General features: G+C 39.2%; 1 protein-coding gene, 1 long non-coding RNA gene and 1 pseudogene across 3 annotated transcripts in view; 1 reads left to right on the top strand and 2 right to left on the bottom strand.

Annotated features, from left to right (window-relative positions):
• LOC104654274 overlaps positions 1-20,006 on the bottom strand; it is a 209,173-nt gene that overhangs the window by 187,378 nt on the left and 1,789 nt on the right. The gene's annotated exons all lie outside the window — the stretch shown is intronic.
• Positions 3,633-6,817, bottom strand: LOC115893923 (annotated as a pseudogene).
• Positions 6,790-13,251, top strand: CDKN2B (cyclin dependent kinase inhibitor 2B). The gene is made up of 2 exons (XM_010353387.2): positions 6,790-7,372; positions 9,952-13,251. Exons 1-2 carry the CDS (start codon positions 7,217-7,219, stop codon positions 10,210-10,212), a joined length of 417 nt encoding a protein of 138 aa, XP_010351689.1. The 5' UTR covers positions 6,790-7,216; the 3' UTR covers positions 10,213-13,251.

Here is a 20,006-nt window from a genome sequence, read left to right as displayed (position 1 = left end):
TATCCCTCCTGATATTCTATCTATAATAGCAACAGTTGTGAAATGCACTAGATTCTAACATTAACACTAGATCCATTAAAAGTAGAGCAGAAGAGAGTCTGGATACAGAAATTTCACAAATAATTATTGGCTGCCATCAACATATGTAACTCAAGCATAAAGTTGTTTCAGCAGTAGCTTCAGTTTGGTTACTAATGCAACATCTCTTTGCATGCAACAGCCTACTAAATCATCTTCAACTTTAAAAGGTTCCCTTTGTTTTTAAACACTTATAATAAACAAATATATATCAATACCCTGGCAGAATTCATTAACTTAATAACTTCAATATGTTGTTCATACAAAAATTTCTGGCAAATGAGAACTGTACATTACTGATGTGACAACGTACACAACCCAATGTTGACATAATTTTTCAAAATGGGATCTCTGCTGTAACTGAACTATATATAATAACTTTATTCAAGAATGAATTTCAATGATAGGACAAAACTTGATAAAATGAAGAAATAAACTATTCTATGCCAGAGTTCAGTAAACCCCGTGTATACACCTGAAAAAGCTCAAACTTGCCTAGCACATAGAGAGTCCGAATTCAGTTGGGTTTGTGTGAAAGGGGTAGGCTGAGCCCTAAAAAAGAAGTGGATAACCCATATAGGCAGACTTCCTTATTTTATTTACTTTTTTCTGCTTCAGCCTCCCAAGTAGCTGGGACTACAGGCATGTGCCACCACGCCCAGCTAATTTTGTTTGTTTTTAGTAGAGACGGGGTTTCACCATATTAGCCAGGCTGGTCTCGAACTCCTGACCTTGTGATCTGCCCTCCTCGGCCTCCCAAAGTGCTGGGATTACAGATGTGAGCCACCGCGCCTGGCCGACTTCCTTATTTTAAATACCATTTCCCACTAAAAATAAAACCAGCAATTCTTTGAAAAATAGTTAATATTATATATAGGACTGGAAGTGTATAAGATAAAACTGGAATAGATTGTCATATCAGAAATCAAAGATTTTGTCAAAGACTAATAGTTCCATGTCAAAAAGATTCAGAAATCAATTTGCAGAGGCTCCCACTGGCCAAAGACAGAGCTTGATCATCAACAGGAGTAATAACTATAATGGGTTGAAACACAACAATTATGTTTAAATCTATAGGTTTATAGTAATAATGTTAAAATCATTAGTCACCTTTGAAAGATGCTAGAGACTCAACTCATTATTTTGAAAATTTATAAATGCATTTCAAAATCTAGTGGCTTATCCTGTCTTTCTTATATATACCTGAAGGCAATCAAGTAGATAATGAAGAGAACTTTCTATATAGAAATATTCCAGGCCAGGTACAGTGGCTTATGTCTGTAATCCCAACACTTTGGGAGGCTGAAGCAGGAGGATCACTTGAGCCCAGGAGTTTGACACCAGCCTGCACAAAAAAGCAAGACCCTCATCTCTACAAAAAATTTAAAAATTAGCCAGGTGGTGTGTGCCTGTAGTACTAGCTATTGGGGAAGCTGAGGTGGGAGAAACACTTGAGCCTGGGAGTTGTAAGTTACAGTGAGCTATGATCACACCACTGCACTCCAGCCTGGGTGACAGCACGAGACTCTGTCTCAAATAATAATAAAGAGAGAGAGAGAGAGAGAGAGAGAGAGAGAGAGAGAGAGAGAGAGAGAGAGAGAGAGAGAGAGAGAGAGAGAGAGACAGATAGAAAATTTAAAAAGACATTCCAGCTAGTAAATGAAGGGATAGTAAAATTAGAATATCACCATTTTGCCACCCCCAAGAAAATAATAATCCATGAAATAATTATCCATGGCTGCTAGAATCATAGAAAGAGACAATCATATTATGTGTCTCTTGGTGAAAGTACATAATACCACTTATTAAATACTTTTGCCCAAATAGCAAACCTGAACCACATACAGACTCTAGGCCTAAATAATAAAATATGAGAAATACAAATGACAAAGAAAAATGTTAAGTGTCATCATAAAGAAGCATTTAGTAAAATCCAAGCTTTAGAAAACTACAAAAAAGCCGATATCTGCAACAGATAAATTGAAAGAAAAAAAAAGGCAAAAGGGGGAAACTGTAGATTAAAGGAAACAAGAGGCCAGATGCAGTGGTTCACACTTGTAATCCAGCACTTTGGGAGGCTGAGGTGAAAGAACTGTGTGAGCCCAGGAGTTCGAGACCAGCCTGGGCCAGATGGCAAGACTTCATCTTTACAAAAAAGTAAAAATATTAGCCAGTCATGGTGGCCAACACCTGTAGTCCCAGATACTCTGGAGGCTGAGGCAGGAGGATCCCTTAAGCCCAGGAGTTCGAGGCAGCAGTGACCCTTGCTCACATTACTGCACTCCAGCCTGGTCGACAAGGTAAAATCTGTCCCTTATTAAGAAAAAAAGAGAGAGAGAGAGAGAGAGATACAAGAGACTGGTATCAATTTCAACCAATTTCAATGTCCTAGCCTTATTTTAATCCTTATTCAAATGAATAAATTATTAACAGTTTTAAAAGAAATGAAAAGTAAAATGTGTAAAAATTAAGATGCTGTTGTTATGGGCAAATTCTGTCACCTCAAAATTCTTATGTTAAAGTCCTAACCCCAATACCTCACAATTTGACTGTATTTGGAAATAGAGCCCTTAAAGAAGTGACTAAGTTAAATAAGGCCACTGGGGTGGGCCCTAATCCAATCTGACTGGTGTCCTCAAAAGAGGAGGAAATTTGGACACACACAAGAGATCCAGGGGCATGTGTGCACAGAGGGATGACTATGTGAAGAGGCAGTAGCAGGATGGCCATCTGCAAGTCAAGAAGAGAGGCCTGGCCGGGCGCGGTGGCTCAAGCCTGTAATCCCAGTACTTTGGGAGGCCGAGATGGGCGGATCACGAGGTCAGGAGATCAAGACCTTTCTGGCTAACATGGTGAAACCCCGTCTCTACTAAAAAATACAAAAAAAAAAAACTAGCTGGGCGAGGTGGCGGGTGCCTGTAGTCCCAGCTACTCGGGAAGCTGAGGCAGGAGAATGGCATAAACCCGGGAGGCGGAGCTTGCAGTGAGCTGAGATCCAGCCACTGCACTCCAGCCTGGGCGACAGAGTGAGACTCCATTTCAAAAAAAAAAAAAGAAGACAGGCCTTAGGAGAAGTTAAAACTCTGAAAAAATAAATATTTGTTGTTTAAGCTACTCAGTCTGTGGTATTTTGTTATGGCAGCCCTAGCAAATTAATACAGATGCTAAAATGATGAACAAGTCCACCATTCAATTAATCTTGAAAAACACATGGGAATACAGAAGTGGATATACTGTGGATCATGGAGCAATAAATCCCAAATTATAAAATGGAGAAAATCAAACCTCCTCATGGAAGGTGTATCATAAAACATTTTTTAAAATCCCCAAAAGAGACTATGAATTTCCTTCTCTTCTCACTTATAAACACTATCTTAGACCTAACCATATGCAAAAGTGTGCATAAATGAGGGCAAGGTTAGGTTGCTGTTTCTCTTGGCCAGTCGACTAGTTCTATTCATACTCTTTTTTCTAGTCAATGAAAGAGACACTTTATTAAGGCTCCAGGGCCATGGGGCCTAGGCAGGAGGCTGCCCTCCGAGGAAGGAAGAGCCTTATTTGACCTTCTTGGGGCGCAGGCTGTTGGTGTGGCCACACTTCTTCTTGTGGCAGTTGACAGCACAGGGGTGCAGGCGAGCATAGCACTTGTGGCAGATCACCTTGTTGCAGCTATATTTCTAGGTGAGCTGGCAGAGGGAAGGCTCAATAATGCCACCTTGCAGGTGCAGAACCAGGTGCATGGTGGACTGTTTTTGGATGTTGTAGTCTGAGAGAGTGAGGCCATCCTCCAGCTGCTTGCCAGCAAATATCAGACGCTGCTGGTCAGGTGGGATACCCTCCTTGTCTTGAATTTTGGCTTTGAAATTCTCAGTGGTGTAACTGGGCTCGACCTCAAGGGTGATGGTCTTGCCCGTGAGGGTCTTCACAAAGAGCTGCATATCTGCATCTGCAGCTCAGCCACCTTGTTGAGGAAAAAGAGGATGGCAGATCTATTCATACTTTTATAGCGAGGTCATATACAGACAATTTCACCAACTAGAATATAAAAATATTATTACTAGTGATCTGAGTTATGTGCAACATTGGAATGGATACTACTCATTCCCTTCCACTAACCTCCAAAATTCTATGCCAATTTACCATTAACTTTCTCTTTCTTCTCATTATAAATTATCCACCTTATTAAAAGACATGGCTCTGACACTTCCAAGTTTCAGCTGCCCACTATGTTCCCATCCACTTCATCTTTTAAATGTGTTTAAATCATTAACAACAGATTGTGTTTCACCCTAGAGACAGCTGGGTTTCAAAGAGAGGTAAAATGTTTCATAATCTCACTCTATTGTCCAAGACAAATGTGCTATTGTATTACATGTGAAATGTCATCTCTGAAGTCTGTTAAGGGTGTGCTGTGAAGTGAGCCATCTGGAAAACACAGTGTAGACTGAAAAATAATTATAAGCCAGTTTATTACTTTTTTCCAGTTAAGCCTACCATGACAGCTGCTAAAAAAAAAAAAAAAAAAACACTATGTAGTATAAAGGGTAAAAAGTCGCACAAGTTATACCCACCTCCAACCATGATTAGCTACTATACAAGTCACTCAACTTCTCTGATCCTTTCAGCTTGTCTGTAAAATTGCAATATGGACACATGCCACAGAGGAGTTTTATGAGTGTTAAATGAAACAACAGTTGTAAAGCACTTGGTACAGAGTACACAATAAGTTTGATTTCTCTTCTTCTAAATATAGACTATATAATATTCTTTATACAAAGAATATTAGATAAAATCCAATCATATTTGAAAACCAGGTTGAGCAGGTTGGTTTTTCAAAGAAATCCATTGAGCTCCCATAATGTTCTTTCTACTTAATGGGAGAAAAGGGGCTTTGGAAGATCAAGTGTGAAGCTTTAGAATTCTGTCTGGAGCTGGTCAGGACCACCCAGGCATGAGTATGAGCAAAGCGCTGTCCGTGGTGCTAGTAAGCGCAAATGCCCCCGGCAACATTCTCCCTACCCAAAGTTGTTCTGCATTCAGTCAACTTGCTTCTCAAAGCTCACATGTCTGCTTCGTGGAAGATTCTCAGTCATTCTACTTACTCATTGATTCTTTCCCTATCACCATTCTTTATGTCCCCCTCAAAGAAACACATCATCTTCCCTTTCCTTATCAACTCCAAACGGTTTTCATTTTTCAGAGACATTTACTACCTAAGAAAATGGCTCACAAATTGGCTCAGACTATCTTGTCCTAACTTTTTTGATAGGTTTCAGAGAAACTCAAAGGTCAAAGCAAAAGCGTAAGAGTAAAAGGTAGAGAAATTAAGAAACCGAAGACTAGGAAATGGGGTTTGGATGGGAAAGAGAAACAAGTTGTTACTAATGCTACCCGGTTCCCTTCCCTGTCCAGGTGGATTTCAGCTCTGTTGAGGCTCTGTCAGTAGATTTTCAGCCCTAACCACCACTTCCATGGGCCCCATTGCCTTTAAAAGAAAGAGTTTTTTTAAATTCTACAGGGATTTGGAGTAATAAGGAGTCAGAGCTAAAGTTTCCAAAAAAAAAAAAAAAGTGAAGACTCTCATTTTGCAATATGCAAGCAATTGCCCTCCTGTTAAGACTTTTTCTTCCTCAGCACTCCGAACCAAAATGATTCTGTAAATAAAAATTGTTCACTTTTAGGAGAGGTCCACTTATGTAGTTCCTCACCAAAGTTTTTAGGCAACAAATCTGTAACTTGTGGTTCTCTTCCTATCCAATGTAGCATCCGCTGAAATGTTTTAAATATTTAAAGTAATAAATGTTGATTCAAACTCACCCAGGAAGATTAGAAAGGAAAAAAAAGCACTTGGCATTTAAATCTTCAGAAGAGAATTTAATGACAGGTTCAGCCTGTTTAATGACAAGCCCAGCACCACACCCCTCTCTTACGTTTCATTATTACTGCATAAATTTCCTTTATTACTCATGATAAATAAAAATAAAATACTTGACAAAGTGGGTTTAAATAGGTAAGAGTGCAAAGATTTACTGTACAAATATGATGACACTGGGATCTCAGATTCTTAAAGCACATTTTTTTTTTTTTGTCTTGTTTGTCAGTTTGCCACTCTCAATCTCGAACTAGTTTTTCTTTTTTTTCTCTCTCTCTTCTAAGGGTTGTATCCATAATGCAAACATGGAAAGAATTAAAAAGCACAGGCAAAATATGATTCTCGGGATTTTTCTCTATTTTTATGGTTGACAAATTCAAATAGAAAGACACATCCAAGAGAAAACCGCTAAGGTTGACACAAGATATGAAACTTGTGAAGTTCAAGTACTGCCTGGGGATGAATTTAACTTGTATGACAGGTGCAGAGCTATCGCTCTCAGACATCTTAAGAAAGACGGAGTTATTTTCAATGCCTTTCTCTCGGCCACAAGGAAGCCACTAACGTCTCCACAGTGAAACCAACTGGCCTAAGGCTAAAGGAACAGAAACCCTCTGCTCCGCCTACTGGGGATTAGGAGCTGAGGGCAGTGGGTCAACAGTCCCAAAAATATTAGCCTTGGCTTTACCGGACATCCAGCGAGCAGTCCAGCCGGCATTCCTGGCGGCTCCCTGGCCCAGTCTCTGGCGCATGCGTCCCAGCACCTTCGGGCAGGCTTCCTCGCCCTTGTGACGCGTCGGCCGGGGCCTGGCCTCCCGGCGAGCACAGCGGACAGGGGGCGGAGCCTAAGGGGGTGGGGAGAGGCCGGCCCCTTGGCCCAGCTGAAAACGGAATTCTTTGCCGGCTGGCTCCCCACTCTGCCAGAGCGAGGCGGGGTGGTGAGGACTCCGCGACGCGCCCGCACCCTGCGGCCAGAGCCACTTTGAGCTTGGCTGCGGCCGCGCTAGGAGCTTTTCCCCAGAAGCAATCCAGGAGCGCCCGCTGGTTCTTGAGCGCCAGGAAAAGCCCGGAGCTAACCACCGGCGGCTCGACCATTGCACGGGACCCCAAGCCGCAGAAGGACGGCGGGAGGGTAATGAAGCTGAGCCCAGCTCTTCTAGGAAGGAGAGAGTGCGCCGGAGCAGCGTGGGAAAGAAGGGAAGAGTGTCGTTAAGTTTACGGCCAACGGTGGATTATCCGGGCCGCTGCGCGTCTGGGGACTGCGGAATGCGCGAGGAGAACAAGGGCATGCCCAGTGGAGGCGACAGCGATGAGGGCCTGACCAGCGCCGCGGCGCGGGGACTAGTGGAGAAGGTGCGACAGCTCCTGGAAGCCGGCGCGGATCCCAACGGAGTCAACCGCTTCGGGAGGCGCGCGATCCAGGTAGCTGGGGCCCCAGGGCCTCGCCGGCAGGGGGCGCGCGAACGCGGGGCGCAGCCTCCGCGGGGCGGAGCTGGAACCAAGATCGCCGATGTAGATTTGTATAGCAGTCTCCCTTGGCCGGAGGTGTGCAGCCCAGGCGTAAAACAGGCTTTTACCCAGCAAAAATTCTAAAGAGAGACATTGAAAAATCCACTGTTTAAGCTTTTTTAGTGGTTTTTGTTCTGCCATCTCATCATCAGAGATGCAAGGAATAGATTGAATTGGGGAGAAAAGGCGAAAAGGAAAGGTTATTTAGGGAGGACGATTATCTTGTCTGTCTGCTTTCAACGATAAAGATAAGTAAACTATAAGTTACACATTCTGGATTGGATTTAAGGAATTCTACAAAATCATAGTACATGAAAAAAATCAGTGAACTTTTAAGCTACTATATGAAATCTGTTGTATTGTTTTCTCATAGAGGCTAATTGAATTCAAAGGAATGAGACCGGAATCCTCAACCACAGCACTTAGTTCCTTTTATGTTAGCAGTGTCTTATGAGTGATGCATAAGAGAAAAAATATATAGTTCTATAGGTTTCTCATTCTTTAATTATCATACTCAGTGCCCAGATTACAAAAATATTCCTGCAGCAACTGTTAGGTCCTTTTTGAATGGCAAAGGATCTTCATAAATAATGCATCCTTATCTTCATTGTTAAAATACACTTATTCAATGTTTACGAATCCTGCTTTAATTAGTACTGATATTTTTATTTTACAATCTGGGACAATGCTTTTGTACTTTACTGTTGGCTATTGGTCATATTCAGTGTTCACCTCACTATCACCCACCAAAACTAAGCTAATATTAAGGGATCTTGTTAATAGTGTAGATTTTAAAGAAGTGTTCATTTCTTTTGAATTCTTAGAATAGTGGTATAACAAATAAGGGATTTTTAAAGGAGCAAAAATATTGTAAAGTGCTTCTTAAAAACTTAAAATTCTATTAATAAGTATAAAAAGAAGTTATATATGTAATCCACCATTTTCTGAAATACTAAAAACAGCTATTTTCCCCTCTTTTTTCTATGTAAAATATCCTTACATCACTGGGAGATATAACTTATCATGGTTTTCAAGAGATGAAATGAACATTTCTAATATTAATGAAACAAGCTGACAAAACATGAGAAGTATACTGCCTTTCAATTAAATGGTATATTTTAAAGTACATAAACCCATAACAAATAACTCAATTTTAGACATTTAAGTTACCAAAAATTGTCTTATAATTAACTTAAAATATGACAGCAAATGTTTTCATAATGTTCATGTTCACAAATGGCTACTACAGGATTACTCCTGGAAAACATCATTTTTTCTAAGTTATGCATCCTGATTGCTAACATCCAAGCTCTATTTATTTATTTATTTATTTATTTATTTGAGACGAGGCCTCACTTTGTCAGCCAGGCTGGAGTGCAGTGGTGTGATCTCAGTTCACTGCAACCTCTGCTTTCAGGGTGCAAGTGATTCTCCTGCCTCAGCCTCCTGAGTTGCTGGGACTACAGGCACACCCCACCATGCCCAGCTTATTTATTTATTTATTTATTTATTTATTTATTTATTTATTTATTGTAGTACAGACGGGATTTCACCATGTTGGCCAGGCTGGTCTCGAACTCCTGACCTCAGGTGATCTGCCCACTTTGGCCTCCCAAAGTGCTGGAATTACAGGCATAAGCCACTGTGCCTTGCCCAAGCTCTTTTTATATAGCAAAATATTCACTGTTTAACGTTTTTAAATCTTAGCTATTATAAAACCCTGTAGTATATATAGTTAGTTTTATGTTACATTAAAAATATTACACTCTAAAATAAAAATGGACTGTTTATTAAGGAAAATCATTTATTCTTGTAATTTTATAAAATTTTGCATGATTTAATTTACTTTTCCCTTCTAATCTCCAACTTTGGCTCAAATTATCATAGTACAATCCAGTTATGAGCACAGAGACATGACAAACAAAGGCCTTCCACACGGGATTTGCTATGAGAACTAAATAAATTTTTAAAAGAAAGGAAGGAAAAAGAAACTTAATTGTTTATTTTCTCCCCTAAACCATTACTCCCAACTTCTAACAAACAGTAGTTGACTACCTAATAAATATTTTTAGACCTGAATTATGGAGGAGGGATCAGCAAGGCAAATAATTTAAAACTTTAAAAGCCAAATAAATTTAACTCTGCCCATAAATCACTTAACAAAATAGATTCCCATGTTCCGATGGAAATCAAGATTTGTTTTTCCACAATGACGATCATCACTTTACCATCAACTTTCTTGTCTCTACACGTTTAGAGAATAAAATGGCATTTAATTTGTACTGAGCAGAGTATAACCTGAAGGTGGGGTGGGAAAGCGGATTGCATCAGCAAATGAAGAAACACCAGACACCAGAGACCTGAACACCTCTGCACTGGGTGAATACTTCACAAATAGGTGTTTCTTTAAATGGCTCCACCTGCCTTGCCCTGGCCAGCATCTCCCATACCTGCCCCCACCCTGGCTCTGACCACTCTGCTCTCTCTGGCAGGTCATGATGATGGGCAGCGCCCGCGTGGCGGAGCTGCTGCTGCTCCACGGCGCAGAGCCCAACTGCGCAGACCCCGCCACTCTCACCCGACCGGTGCATGACGCTGCCCGGGAGGGCTTCCTGGACACGCTGGTGGTGCTGCACCGGGCCGGGGCGCGGCTGGACGTGCGCGATGCCTGGGGTCGTCTGCCGGTGGATCTGGCTGAGGAGCGGGGCCACCGCGACGTTGCAGGGTACCTGCGCGCGGCCACGGGGGACTGACGCCAGGTTCCCCAGCCGCCCACAACGACTTTATTTTCTTCCCCACCCCCACCCACCTAATTCGATGAAGGCTGCCAACGGGGAGTGGCGGAAAGCCTGTAAGCCTACAAGCCTGTCTGAGACTCGCAGGAAGGAGGAGCCGACCGGGAATAATCTTCCATACATTTTTTTCTTTGTCTGGATCTGGCCCTCGATACTCACCATGAAGCCAAACATAGAGAAGCAGATTTCCAGGGATATTTAGGAGTGTGTGACGTTCCAGAGGTTTTTCTGAGGGAAAGTGCATATGAAATCCTTGACCAGCCCTGGTGGCTACGGAAGAATCTTCCGATGGAATGACTCCAGCACCGAGTGGGAGAAGGCAGTGATTGGCATTTGGGTGGGGGCAGTCGATACGTTCACTCCACTGTCTGCTGAGGAGTTAAGGCGAACCCACAAGTTAGGCCCTAGAGGCAAAAAGGAAAACCTGAAGACTGAGGACAAAGTGGACGAGGGCCGAGGTGGGCTTCAGTAAGTGCCCAGCGGCGCTTTAGTTTGTGTGCATGGCAAGTAACATGCGAAAGGAGACCCGCGCCCAACTCCACCAGATAGCAGAGGGGTAAGAGAGGATGTGCAAGCCACGACAGATCCTAAAATCCCTGGATCACGACCCCGCAGAGCACCTTTGCAGAGGGTGCTGGCCTTTGCTTTAACTACACTGAGGAGAGATTCCGGTGGCAGACTCCACAGGATGAGGTGGTGGAGTGGAGTGAAAGCAATTTTAACGGTTAACTGCAACGTTTTCTTTCATACACACACACACACACACACACACACACACGCTAGGATGCGGAAATCGCCTTGTGACTTGCTACTTTTTGATTTTGTGATATTTTGTACTTTTTAGTTGTTCAGCAACTGTCTTATTTAATGGAGAGATTTTAAGTAACATAACTAGTGGCTCTCAGTTAAAATGTGAGGAAGAACTACAGCTCTTAAATGTAGCAATGGCACTGTTGCAAACTCAGTGCAAACGCCGAGATTGCTTTCTTCTTAACCTATTTATTTCTTTGTTAAATTTTTCTGATTGTTTCCTTTATAGAGTGTCTCAGGGTGCAGAGGTCAGACTAAGAAATATCCCAAATGTCTTTTAGAAGATAGATGCACGTATGCAGTAAATTGTCTTGGCGTATTTCCCAAAAGATAGCTGAAAAAACAGATTAACTATAAAAACTTGAAAATATGTGATGGCTCATGGGATGTCCTACTATCTACTGAACAATCTAAAGGTGCACTGCTTTGGGATTTAATTTCCAGGGTTGCTTTATCATTATATCATTGGAACTGATACTTCACTGCTTTAATAAAGAATTAACAGAGATTGAACTCCAAGAGGTGGGTTATTTGGTTTAAAAATAGATGTTCATGGATTTACCACTAACTCCTGAGAAATGTTAAAGGTTCACAGGGATTCCCTTCTCTCAACATTTGTAATAATTGCTCAGAAGCAATACCAGCAATTCATAAAAACTGCTTACATATGCCATAGAAAATTAAACACAAAATTTATACATGTATTATGCTTCTAAATGCTCATTCCACTAGATACACATTTAAAAGAGAAAACAGGAACAGAAAAAAGTAATTTGAGAGTGGAGACTTATAAGAAGGAGTACATTTGAGTTGAATACACAAATCTTCTCTATCAATTCCTATTCCCAAAGTGAACATATTACTGGCGAAAGTTGAGACTCAGATCTTATATTGTTGGGGAAAGGATATATTTATTGACACATAATCTGTACCAGGTATGCACTAAAATATATTTGTTCATTTAATACATAAACCTGAGAGGTACTGTTTCCCAGATGAGGACAATGAGGCAAAGAAATATCAAATAACTTGCCAAAGATCACAAGATATTCATTCATTCCATGGGTGCACAAAGTAAGTGCATCTAGTTCCAAAGCTGATTATGGTTGTCTTGCTTTTCTTCCCGTTGCACCAGCTTGTCCTCCAAAATCATTAATGATACACATGAAGATAACTTAAAAAAAAAAAAAAAAGCAGAAATACACAGTGATCTCCCTTGTAAGTTCCTAAGGAGGCTCTTCTTTCTCTAACTTCTAGTAAATATAAACAGCTTGTTTGAAAACTATTTTAAAATGTCAACAATATGGAGAATACCCCCCCCCCAAAAACACCTATAAGAACCCAAATGTTTGGAACAAAGATAATGGAACTTCCATTTTCAAACTGAAGCACAGAGACAGAACATATATTTCTAGTTATCACTTAAGCACTCAATCATTAGAGGTTACAAGAATAATATTTTTAAAGTTACAGTATTTTACAATTACTAGAAAAAAATCTATGTAAAGGAAGTCAGTTGATAATTTAAAATCTCCCATTTGATTTGTAAAATCCCTTAATTTGACCTCTATATCTTAAATTCCAAGACGTTTAAATTTGTTAGTTGCATTATACTGGGTCATTAAAAATTATCCCTTGAAATAGATATGAAACATGTTACTTCATTTCTAGTTTAAATAACTTGTGGACTCTTTCCTAATGACAACCTGATATTAAGGGAAACTAAAGAAAATGCTATTGTGGATCCCACAGTACTATATTACACTGTTTTTTTGTTTTGTTTTGTTTTGTTAGGTTGTTTCTTGCAGGGGGGTGGATAAAGTAAACCTAAAACATTATTGGGTATCAATTACCATATGGTTGTATTGAAATAGTAACTTATCAATGCCATGTAAAAATTAATTCCATATTTGAAGCCACCTGGCAGACAGGTTTAGCTGTTTCATCAGCAGCCTAATATATACTGTTAAATTTGTTAAGGATTTCACTTTGAAGGATACATGCAAAAACATATAGTTACTATTTTCATGAGTCCTGCTTCTGGCTCCATTGTGGAATTACAGAAAATTTAATATATCTGTTACGTTTGTATCTAAGTCTAAGACATTACCAAGGTTTATACAAATTCTGCTGACATTTATTCCAAGACGATCTGGAAAGTGAAATAAATTTGTAAATTTAATAACATTCATTTGGGCTTCATTTTTGTCTTTTTCACCTAAGTGGATTAATTTTTTAAAGGGTATTTTGCTGTTAAAGCAAAATTATGTAAAATTTCCTGTGCCTTAAATGGTTAAAATTAGTAATTTCATAACTAAGGAATGAAACAGTTTCAAGAGGAGAGCTCAAGACTGATAAAACCCGAAATGCCTCTGGGAAAATGTATACTTAGGAATACTTTCATGATATTTTATTTCCCTAGTATGGCAAGCACAATATTGTGTCCAGCGCCAAATAATTTATCGTATGAAGCTAGGTAACTGACCTTCAGCAAATATATACAAAAACTAATTTCATTTACACTTACATTGAGATTGCCCTCCCTTTTTTGAAAAGATTTAAAAAACACTGTGTGCATTGATATGTAATAGTCAGTAGGGTTCTTTTTTTCTTTTTGCTGACTCTATAATTACTCCCTCAATTATTTTAAACAGTGAAAAATATACTCATTTTCTTTTTATGCTTTACCAGAGATGGATTTTTTTAATCATAGGGCATAATTTTTACAATGTTCAATACCTTGCCACTCTATCAAAAGTGGAGCAAGTAGAACTAATGATATGCAAAACTTAGAGTCATTATCTGAAGAAGCACTCATGTGAACTCCCTTCTGGGGCAAATGTGAAAGCCGGTATCTTCTAAAGTACAGTGAAGTCTGCCCTCATGTTTTATGTCAGCAACTAATCATAACCAAATTCTGACACGTTTACTAGATTTTCAGTATTAACAGAAACTGTTTAGTTATTTGATGAAAACTTGGAAAATAATGCTTAGGTTGGTGTAATTCACAGTGTTCAATACTAAGCTACAAATAGACACCTAGATACACAATCACATATATATGAAAATAAGACAACTTTAATCTTAGAAATTACTTAAAGGAGCAACAGTTGAGCCTCAATACTTTCAATATCTTCCTATTCTACTTATAACGACAGGAAAGGAAGAGGGAATGAAGAAAAGTGAAACTAGGACTTGACTGGAAGATAGAAGACCTAGATTCCCACATTGGTTCCTTAACTAATTCAATATATGAGTGCTAACTCATGTAACATCTCTACTACTATCCTTCATACCTGAAAAGTTTCTATAAAACTTTTCTCAATTTCAGCTATCCAAGTGAAATTACTCCTTTCTTGCCTCTTAAATTCCCTACTCAGGAGATTTTAATGTGATTCCTTTTATAAGGAAAAAAATACTTCATTTTACAGAAACACAGTAACTTTCAAATATAGGCCCTATTAATTACATAATAAAAGAAAATTTGAACTAATACTAGTGCTACTAGTTAATAATATGTAACTGGCACGGAGTGTACATTAAGCACATTAATTGTAAATTAATGTATGGGTCAAAAAGCACCAAGCCTGACTTACTAATTTGCGGTGTGAACTAAATGTAAAACAAAGAGTTTGCTGGAAAAACAACTAAGAACAATGTATTAAGATGACACGCTGACTACTTCACAGCTATTCACATTACACTAGAAGTTTACAAAGGACCCCAAACACCTACTAATCCACTTCCCACTCAGAAGCCCCTGGCATTAGACTTCCAGTAGATATAAGGAGTCAGCTCTGGCACAGAAAATATTTTACAACAGAGTTCCACTCAAAACTTTAAGACCAAATTACAGTAAATATACCATGTCTTATTTTTTATATTTGGCCTCCTCCCCAAATGCATAATCTATCTATCATCTCATTATCAGTGCTCTGTATTATGATGTTGTTGGGGCTACTTCCTCTAAACCCTGTCTTATGTGACCTCTGGGTCTCCATTTCGTTTTAAACAAATTCCCATCTGCCTTCTATCTGTGCACAAATTCTTCTATCCCCTTGGCTAAAAACTTTTAGTCTTGGCTAAAAACTGGGTCTTCCTGATAATTCCATTCCACTTCTTTCTGCACCAGATAGTAGGTACTGAGCTATGGATAACAGAGTAGGAGTCAGGACCAAGAATGAGTTTCTGGTATTTAGGTAGCTCTCAATGTAATCCCAAACCAAATATGTAAGGATAATCCATTGTTCTTCAGTTTTCTCTCCTCTCTTAATATAAATAAGATACTTGCATTTTTTCTTTCATTAAGCTGCAAGTACTGTTATTGTTTGTTATGATATATTTTAGAATATAATTATAAGCAATAATACATAAACATAAAAGAAGTAACAGTTTATTCTGTTCACAAACCCACAGACAAGTCAGCAGATTTTTGTCACCAGAGAGTTTTCTTCTGGAGGGTGACTGTTGGAAAGATGTATATGGCATGGCTCCTCATTCCATCTGAGTTCTGAGTTTCTAAGCTCTATCACTTTTCCTAGGGCACAGAGGTACCCTTTTGCCATTCTCAGAATCTCCTGCCAAAGTGCCACCTATAATATTTTCTGAAAAACATTTGATCATCCTCTATTACTTACTAATCTCTGGACTGCCTTTGATATTTAGATTTATCACAATAAGCCTATTCCAAAATTAGTAGTTTCTAATATGTTTAAATACCACCATGAACAGAAAGATTTAAGGTCGTCCCCTTTCTAGGGAAGCATAACACTTTATTATACATTTGCTCCAAGTGTGTCTTATGTCTATAAGAATGGTGTTTGCCTCAGTAGTCATTTGAGGGCAACAAGTTTAAAACCCCTTCCATTTGAGAAAATTATTTCTCAACCCTGGCTCCACGTCAGAATCACCCATGGGGATGTTTTAACATTTAGACTTGCTGATCAGCTCCAGGTGTACAAAATTAGAATTTCTAGGTTTGAGCCCCAACATTCCTGTGGTTGTTATTTAATAATTCTTGCTCATGGGAAACTTTCAAACAGTCCAGAAAGCAAAAACTGGTAAGCAAAAATCTGAAACTTTCCCACTCTCATTCTTAGTACCCAAAGGTAACCACTATTACAAATATTTAATTATCCTTCCAGAAATGTAAGCACATATAATTGCAAACATCTCTCCCCCAGCACACGTATTTGGAAAACATGAATGGGATCATACTATTCTGTCATTTACTTTCTTTAATTAGCAATAGATCTTTGACAACTTCCATTGTCAGTGCATACAGATGTACTTCATTATATTTTATGGCTGTACAGTTTTGTATTTTATGAATGAGCCCTAACAAATAAATAAATAAAACAGTCTCCTCACAAGCATGTCAATTGTTTTTCTCTTTCTTGCACTTTGTTTGCTAATACACACAGCTATAAAGAAACATTTCTGCATACTTATACAAGTTGTCTGTAGCAATTTATATAGGAGTGAAATTGTTTTAGCTGAAGTTACATATCTAAATGTCTCTGTGGGTGTAAAATCTATCCATATATACATATGTATCCATACATAAAATACATATATACATAAGTATGTATATATGTGTACGTGTGTGTACATCTTCCCATACTTACAGATATGTGTATACGTATGTGTATATAAACATATGTATTACATATGTTTCATACATGAGTTATAGGAATAGAATTGCTGAGTTGAAGGGTGTATATAAGTATATAGATATATACACAAACATTTACATATGAACTATATATAATATATAGTATGTATGTGTATATATATTTCCATACATTATTTGTGTGTCTTTATATACTTAAAATAGTGGAATAGCTGAGTCAAAGGGTACAAATATGCACATACAGTTTTGATAGATATTGTACTGCTGCCTTTCAAAACAATTATGCCAAGTTGTAATAGTAAGAGTGATTGTTTCCTGACAACTTTGTCAAAGTAGTCTTTTTTCTTTTTGCCACACTTGTGGTTATATGTCATTGTTTCTGTTTACATTTGTTTATCAATGAGTAAGATTATCTTTTCATTTGTTTTTACCATTTACACATATTCTACTATAAACTATTATATCCTTTGCCCTTTTTAATTCAATTGTTGTTTTACTGGATTATGTATTTACTTATAGAGGCTAGTAATTAATCTTTTAATGTATATGATCAAATAATTGTTTTTTAATCTTGCTTATGGTATCTTTTTTCTTATGACTTTGGGATTTTGACTTTGAGCATGTGCAATGTTAGGAAAGTTTCTCATGAAATTTGGATAATCAAGAGTTACCTAAGGGATAAAGCTAGTGTCCTAGGACATTAAGTTGCGGGAGGAGGAGAACAAGACAAAGGATATTCACTAATATTTTTCTCTCCTATCTCTGCCTATGGAATGAATTCGCTGATCTAAAACAGCAAATTGTTTACCCCTGTTAAAAAACTCAATTAACTCAGGTTTTTAGGCCATGGAAGAGAACCCCAAAAAGTTCCAATATTCAGTGATTCTGTCTGCATAACTGACCCACAGATAACTCACTCCCTATTGACCCTGGCCTTTGGGACAACAAAAAGGGCACAAGGCTTGTAGCCCAAAGGCCTGCCTGATGATTCCAGCCCTGGCTCTTGCTGGCTGTGAGGTGTTCAAGATTTGAGCCTTTCTAGGCCTCATTCTTTTCACCTGTAAAACAGGAGTAATAATCCCAATTTTGAAAGGCCACTGTGAGGATAAAATAAGTAATATAAGTGAAAGTGCATGCTCGGTTCTTCATTACTAATTTTTTGAAGAGCACATAGCCAAAACTCACTCTGAATTCCAAAAGGATTTGGAATACCACATACCCATTGTTATGCTAGAGAGTCATCTTCATCATTGTATTTTGCTGAGACTAATATTAAACTTAAAATTCCCCTGCATACTGCAACTGAAAGAGAACAGTTATTGGGCAGCAGCAGTAGTGGAAACCAAGATGGAATTTCAATGTTCAAATTTTAACATTTACATTTTTTGAACAGAGAGCTTACTATATAATTATCCTCTTATTCAGATGGCATTCCTCTGAAATAAGCAATTACCCTTATCCCTAGATCTAGTTCCTGTGGAGAGAAAATGATTATACTTTGAGCTATATGGGTCCAATAAATAAAAACAGATCCCTCAATTTAAATTTGATCCTCAGAAAACTGAGGGTCAGAGAACCCCTCAGGCACAATGGGATAATATGATGGTTAATTTGGTATGTCAACTTGGCTAGGCTGTGGTACCCAGTGTTTTAGTCAAACACCAGTCTAAATATTGCTGTGGAGGTATTTTTTAGATGTGATTAACATTTAAGTCACTAGACTTTAAAAAGCAGATTATTCTCAATAATATGGGTGGTCCTCATCCAAGCAGTTGAAGAGCTTAAGAGAAATGACTGAGGTCCCTCAAGGAAGAAGAAATTCTGCCTCCAGATTGCCTCTGGATTCAAGACTTGCAACATCAGCTCTCCCCTGTCTCCAATTTGTCAATCCTCACCATCTTCTGAGACAATTCCTTAAAATAAGTATTTTCTGTCTCTCTCTCTCTCTCCCCCCCCTCAACATATGTGTGTAGACATATAATGTATGTATACATAAAATTGTATACACACACAGAGTCATGTGCTGGATAACGATGCTTCAATCAACCACAGTCATATATTGGTGGTGTCCCATAAGATTATAATTGAGGTGAAAAATTCCTACCCCCTAGTGATGTCATAGCTGTCCTAAAGTTGTAGCACAACATACTACCTTTTCTATGTTTAGGTATGTTTAGATATAAAACTACATTCTGTTACAATTATCTACAGTATTCAGTATAGTAACATGTTGTACAGGTTTGTAGCCTAGGAGCAATAGACCATACCATATAACCTAGATGTATAATAGACTATACCATCTAGGTTTGCATATGATGTTTGCACAACAATGAAATCGCCTAAAGATACATGTCTGAGAATGTATGTCTGTTGTTAAGCAACCCCATTACTGTGTGTATATACATATACATATGTGTGGCACGCGCACACACACAATTGGTTCTGTTTCCCTGGAGAACTGACTGATACAGATAGTGACTTCAAAAGATGTTTAATAAGTTGCCTTTTCTCCTTTCCCCACCACGCTTTATTGCAACAACTAGTTACATTGTCTAGGCCCAAGAAACTCTTCACCGCCCCCACTCCATTCCTCCAGTATCTTTAAATGACACTATGCTGGCATCCGACATCCTTTTTCTTCCAGGATGAACTAACCCTTTCTAATGCGCCCTTCCTCTGTAGGACACAAAATCTAATGCCCTCCTACAGAGGCGGAGGCCGGGTGAAGGTGGTGGGAGGAGGGGAATGCTGGGGGCGTGGCATAAGTGCACAGGAAGACACATAGAAGGATCTGGTTCCCATGGAGCTGACATTCTACACAACAAAAAAGTAAACAAAGGAAAAAATCACGGTGGTATGAGGGTGCCTGGAAAGGGAAGTATTTCTGAGGAGGGGCTGCTTCAGAAGAGACCTGAAGGAAAAAGAGCTACATTTGTGAAGAGGGAGAAAGAGCAGTCATGCTAGACAGACAGGTGGCATGTGGCCCCAGCACAAAGCACGGTGTTGGGTAAATTCTAAGTGAACTCTACCTACCGGTGAGGTGCATTTGTAAATATCTAGATAGATATTTAGAGTGGCCATGTAAGAGTGATCACTAAATCTCACTTTATCCAAACGGCCCCGTTTTGTCTTGGGTTTGGACAGAGGTCCGGCAGCAAAGTCAAGTGATGGGGCGGGGGATGGGGAAAGAGAAGTCTGCCGCTCCTCTAGGCTACTGCACCGCCTTAAGTGGGTGGCTCCCCCAGTGCAGGCCTCACTTTCCTCCCCTGTAAGGTTGGGGGGCTTGACTTCTGATCTGTAAAGCCCTGTC

This window comes from Rhinopithecus roxellana, chromosome 16 (genome assembly GCF_007565055.1).
Source record: "Rhinopithecus roxellana isolate Shanxi Qingling chromosome 16, ASM756505v1, whole genome shotgun sequence".
NCBI lineage: Eukaryota > Metazoa > Chordata > Mammalia > Primates > Cercopithecidae > Rhinopithecus > Rhinopithecus roxellana.
This window is presented reverse-complemented; position numbering and strand designations above follow the sequence as displayed.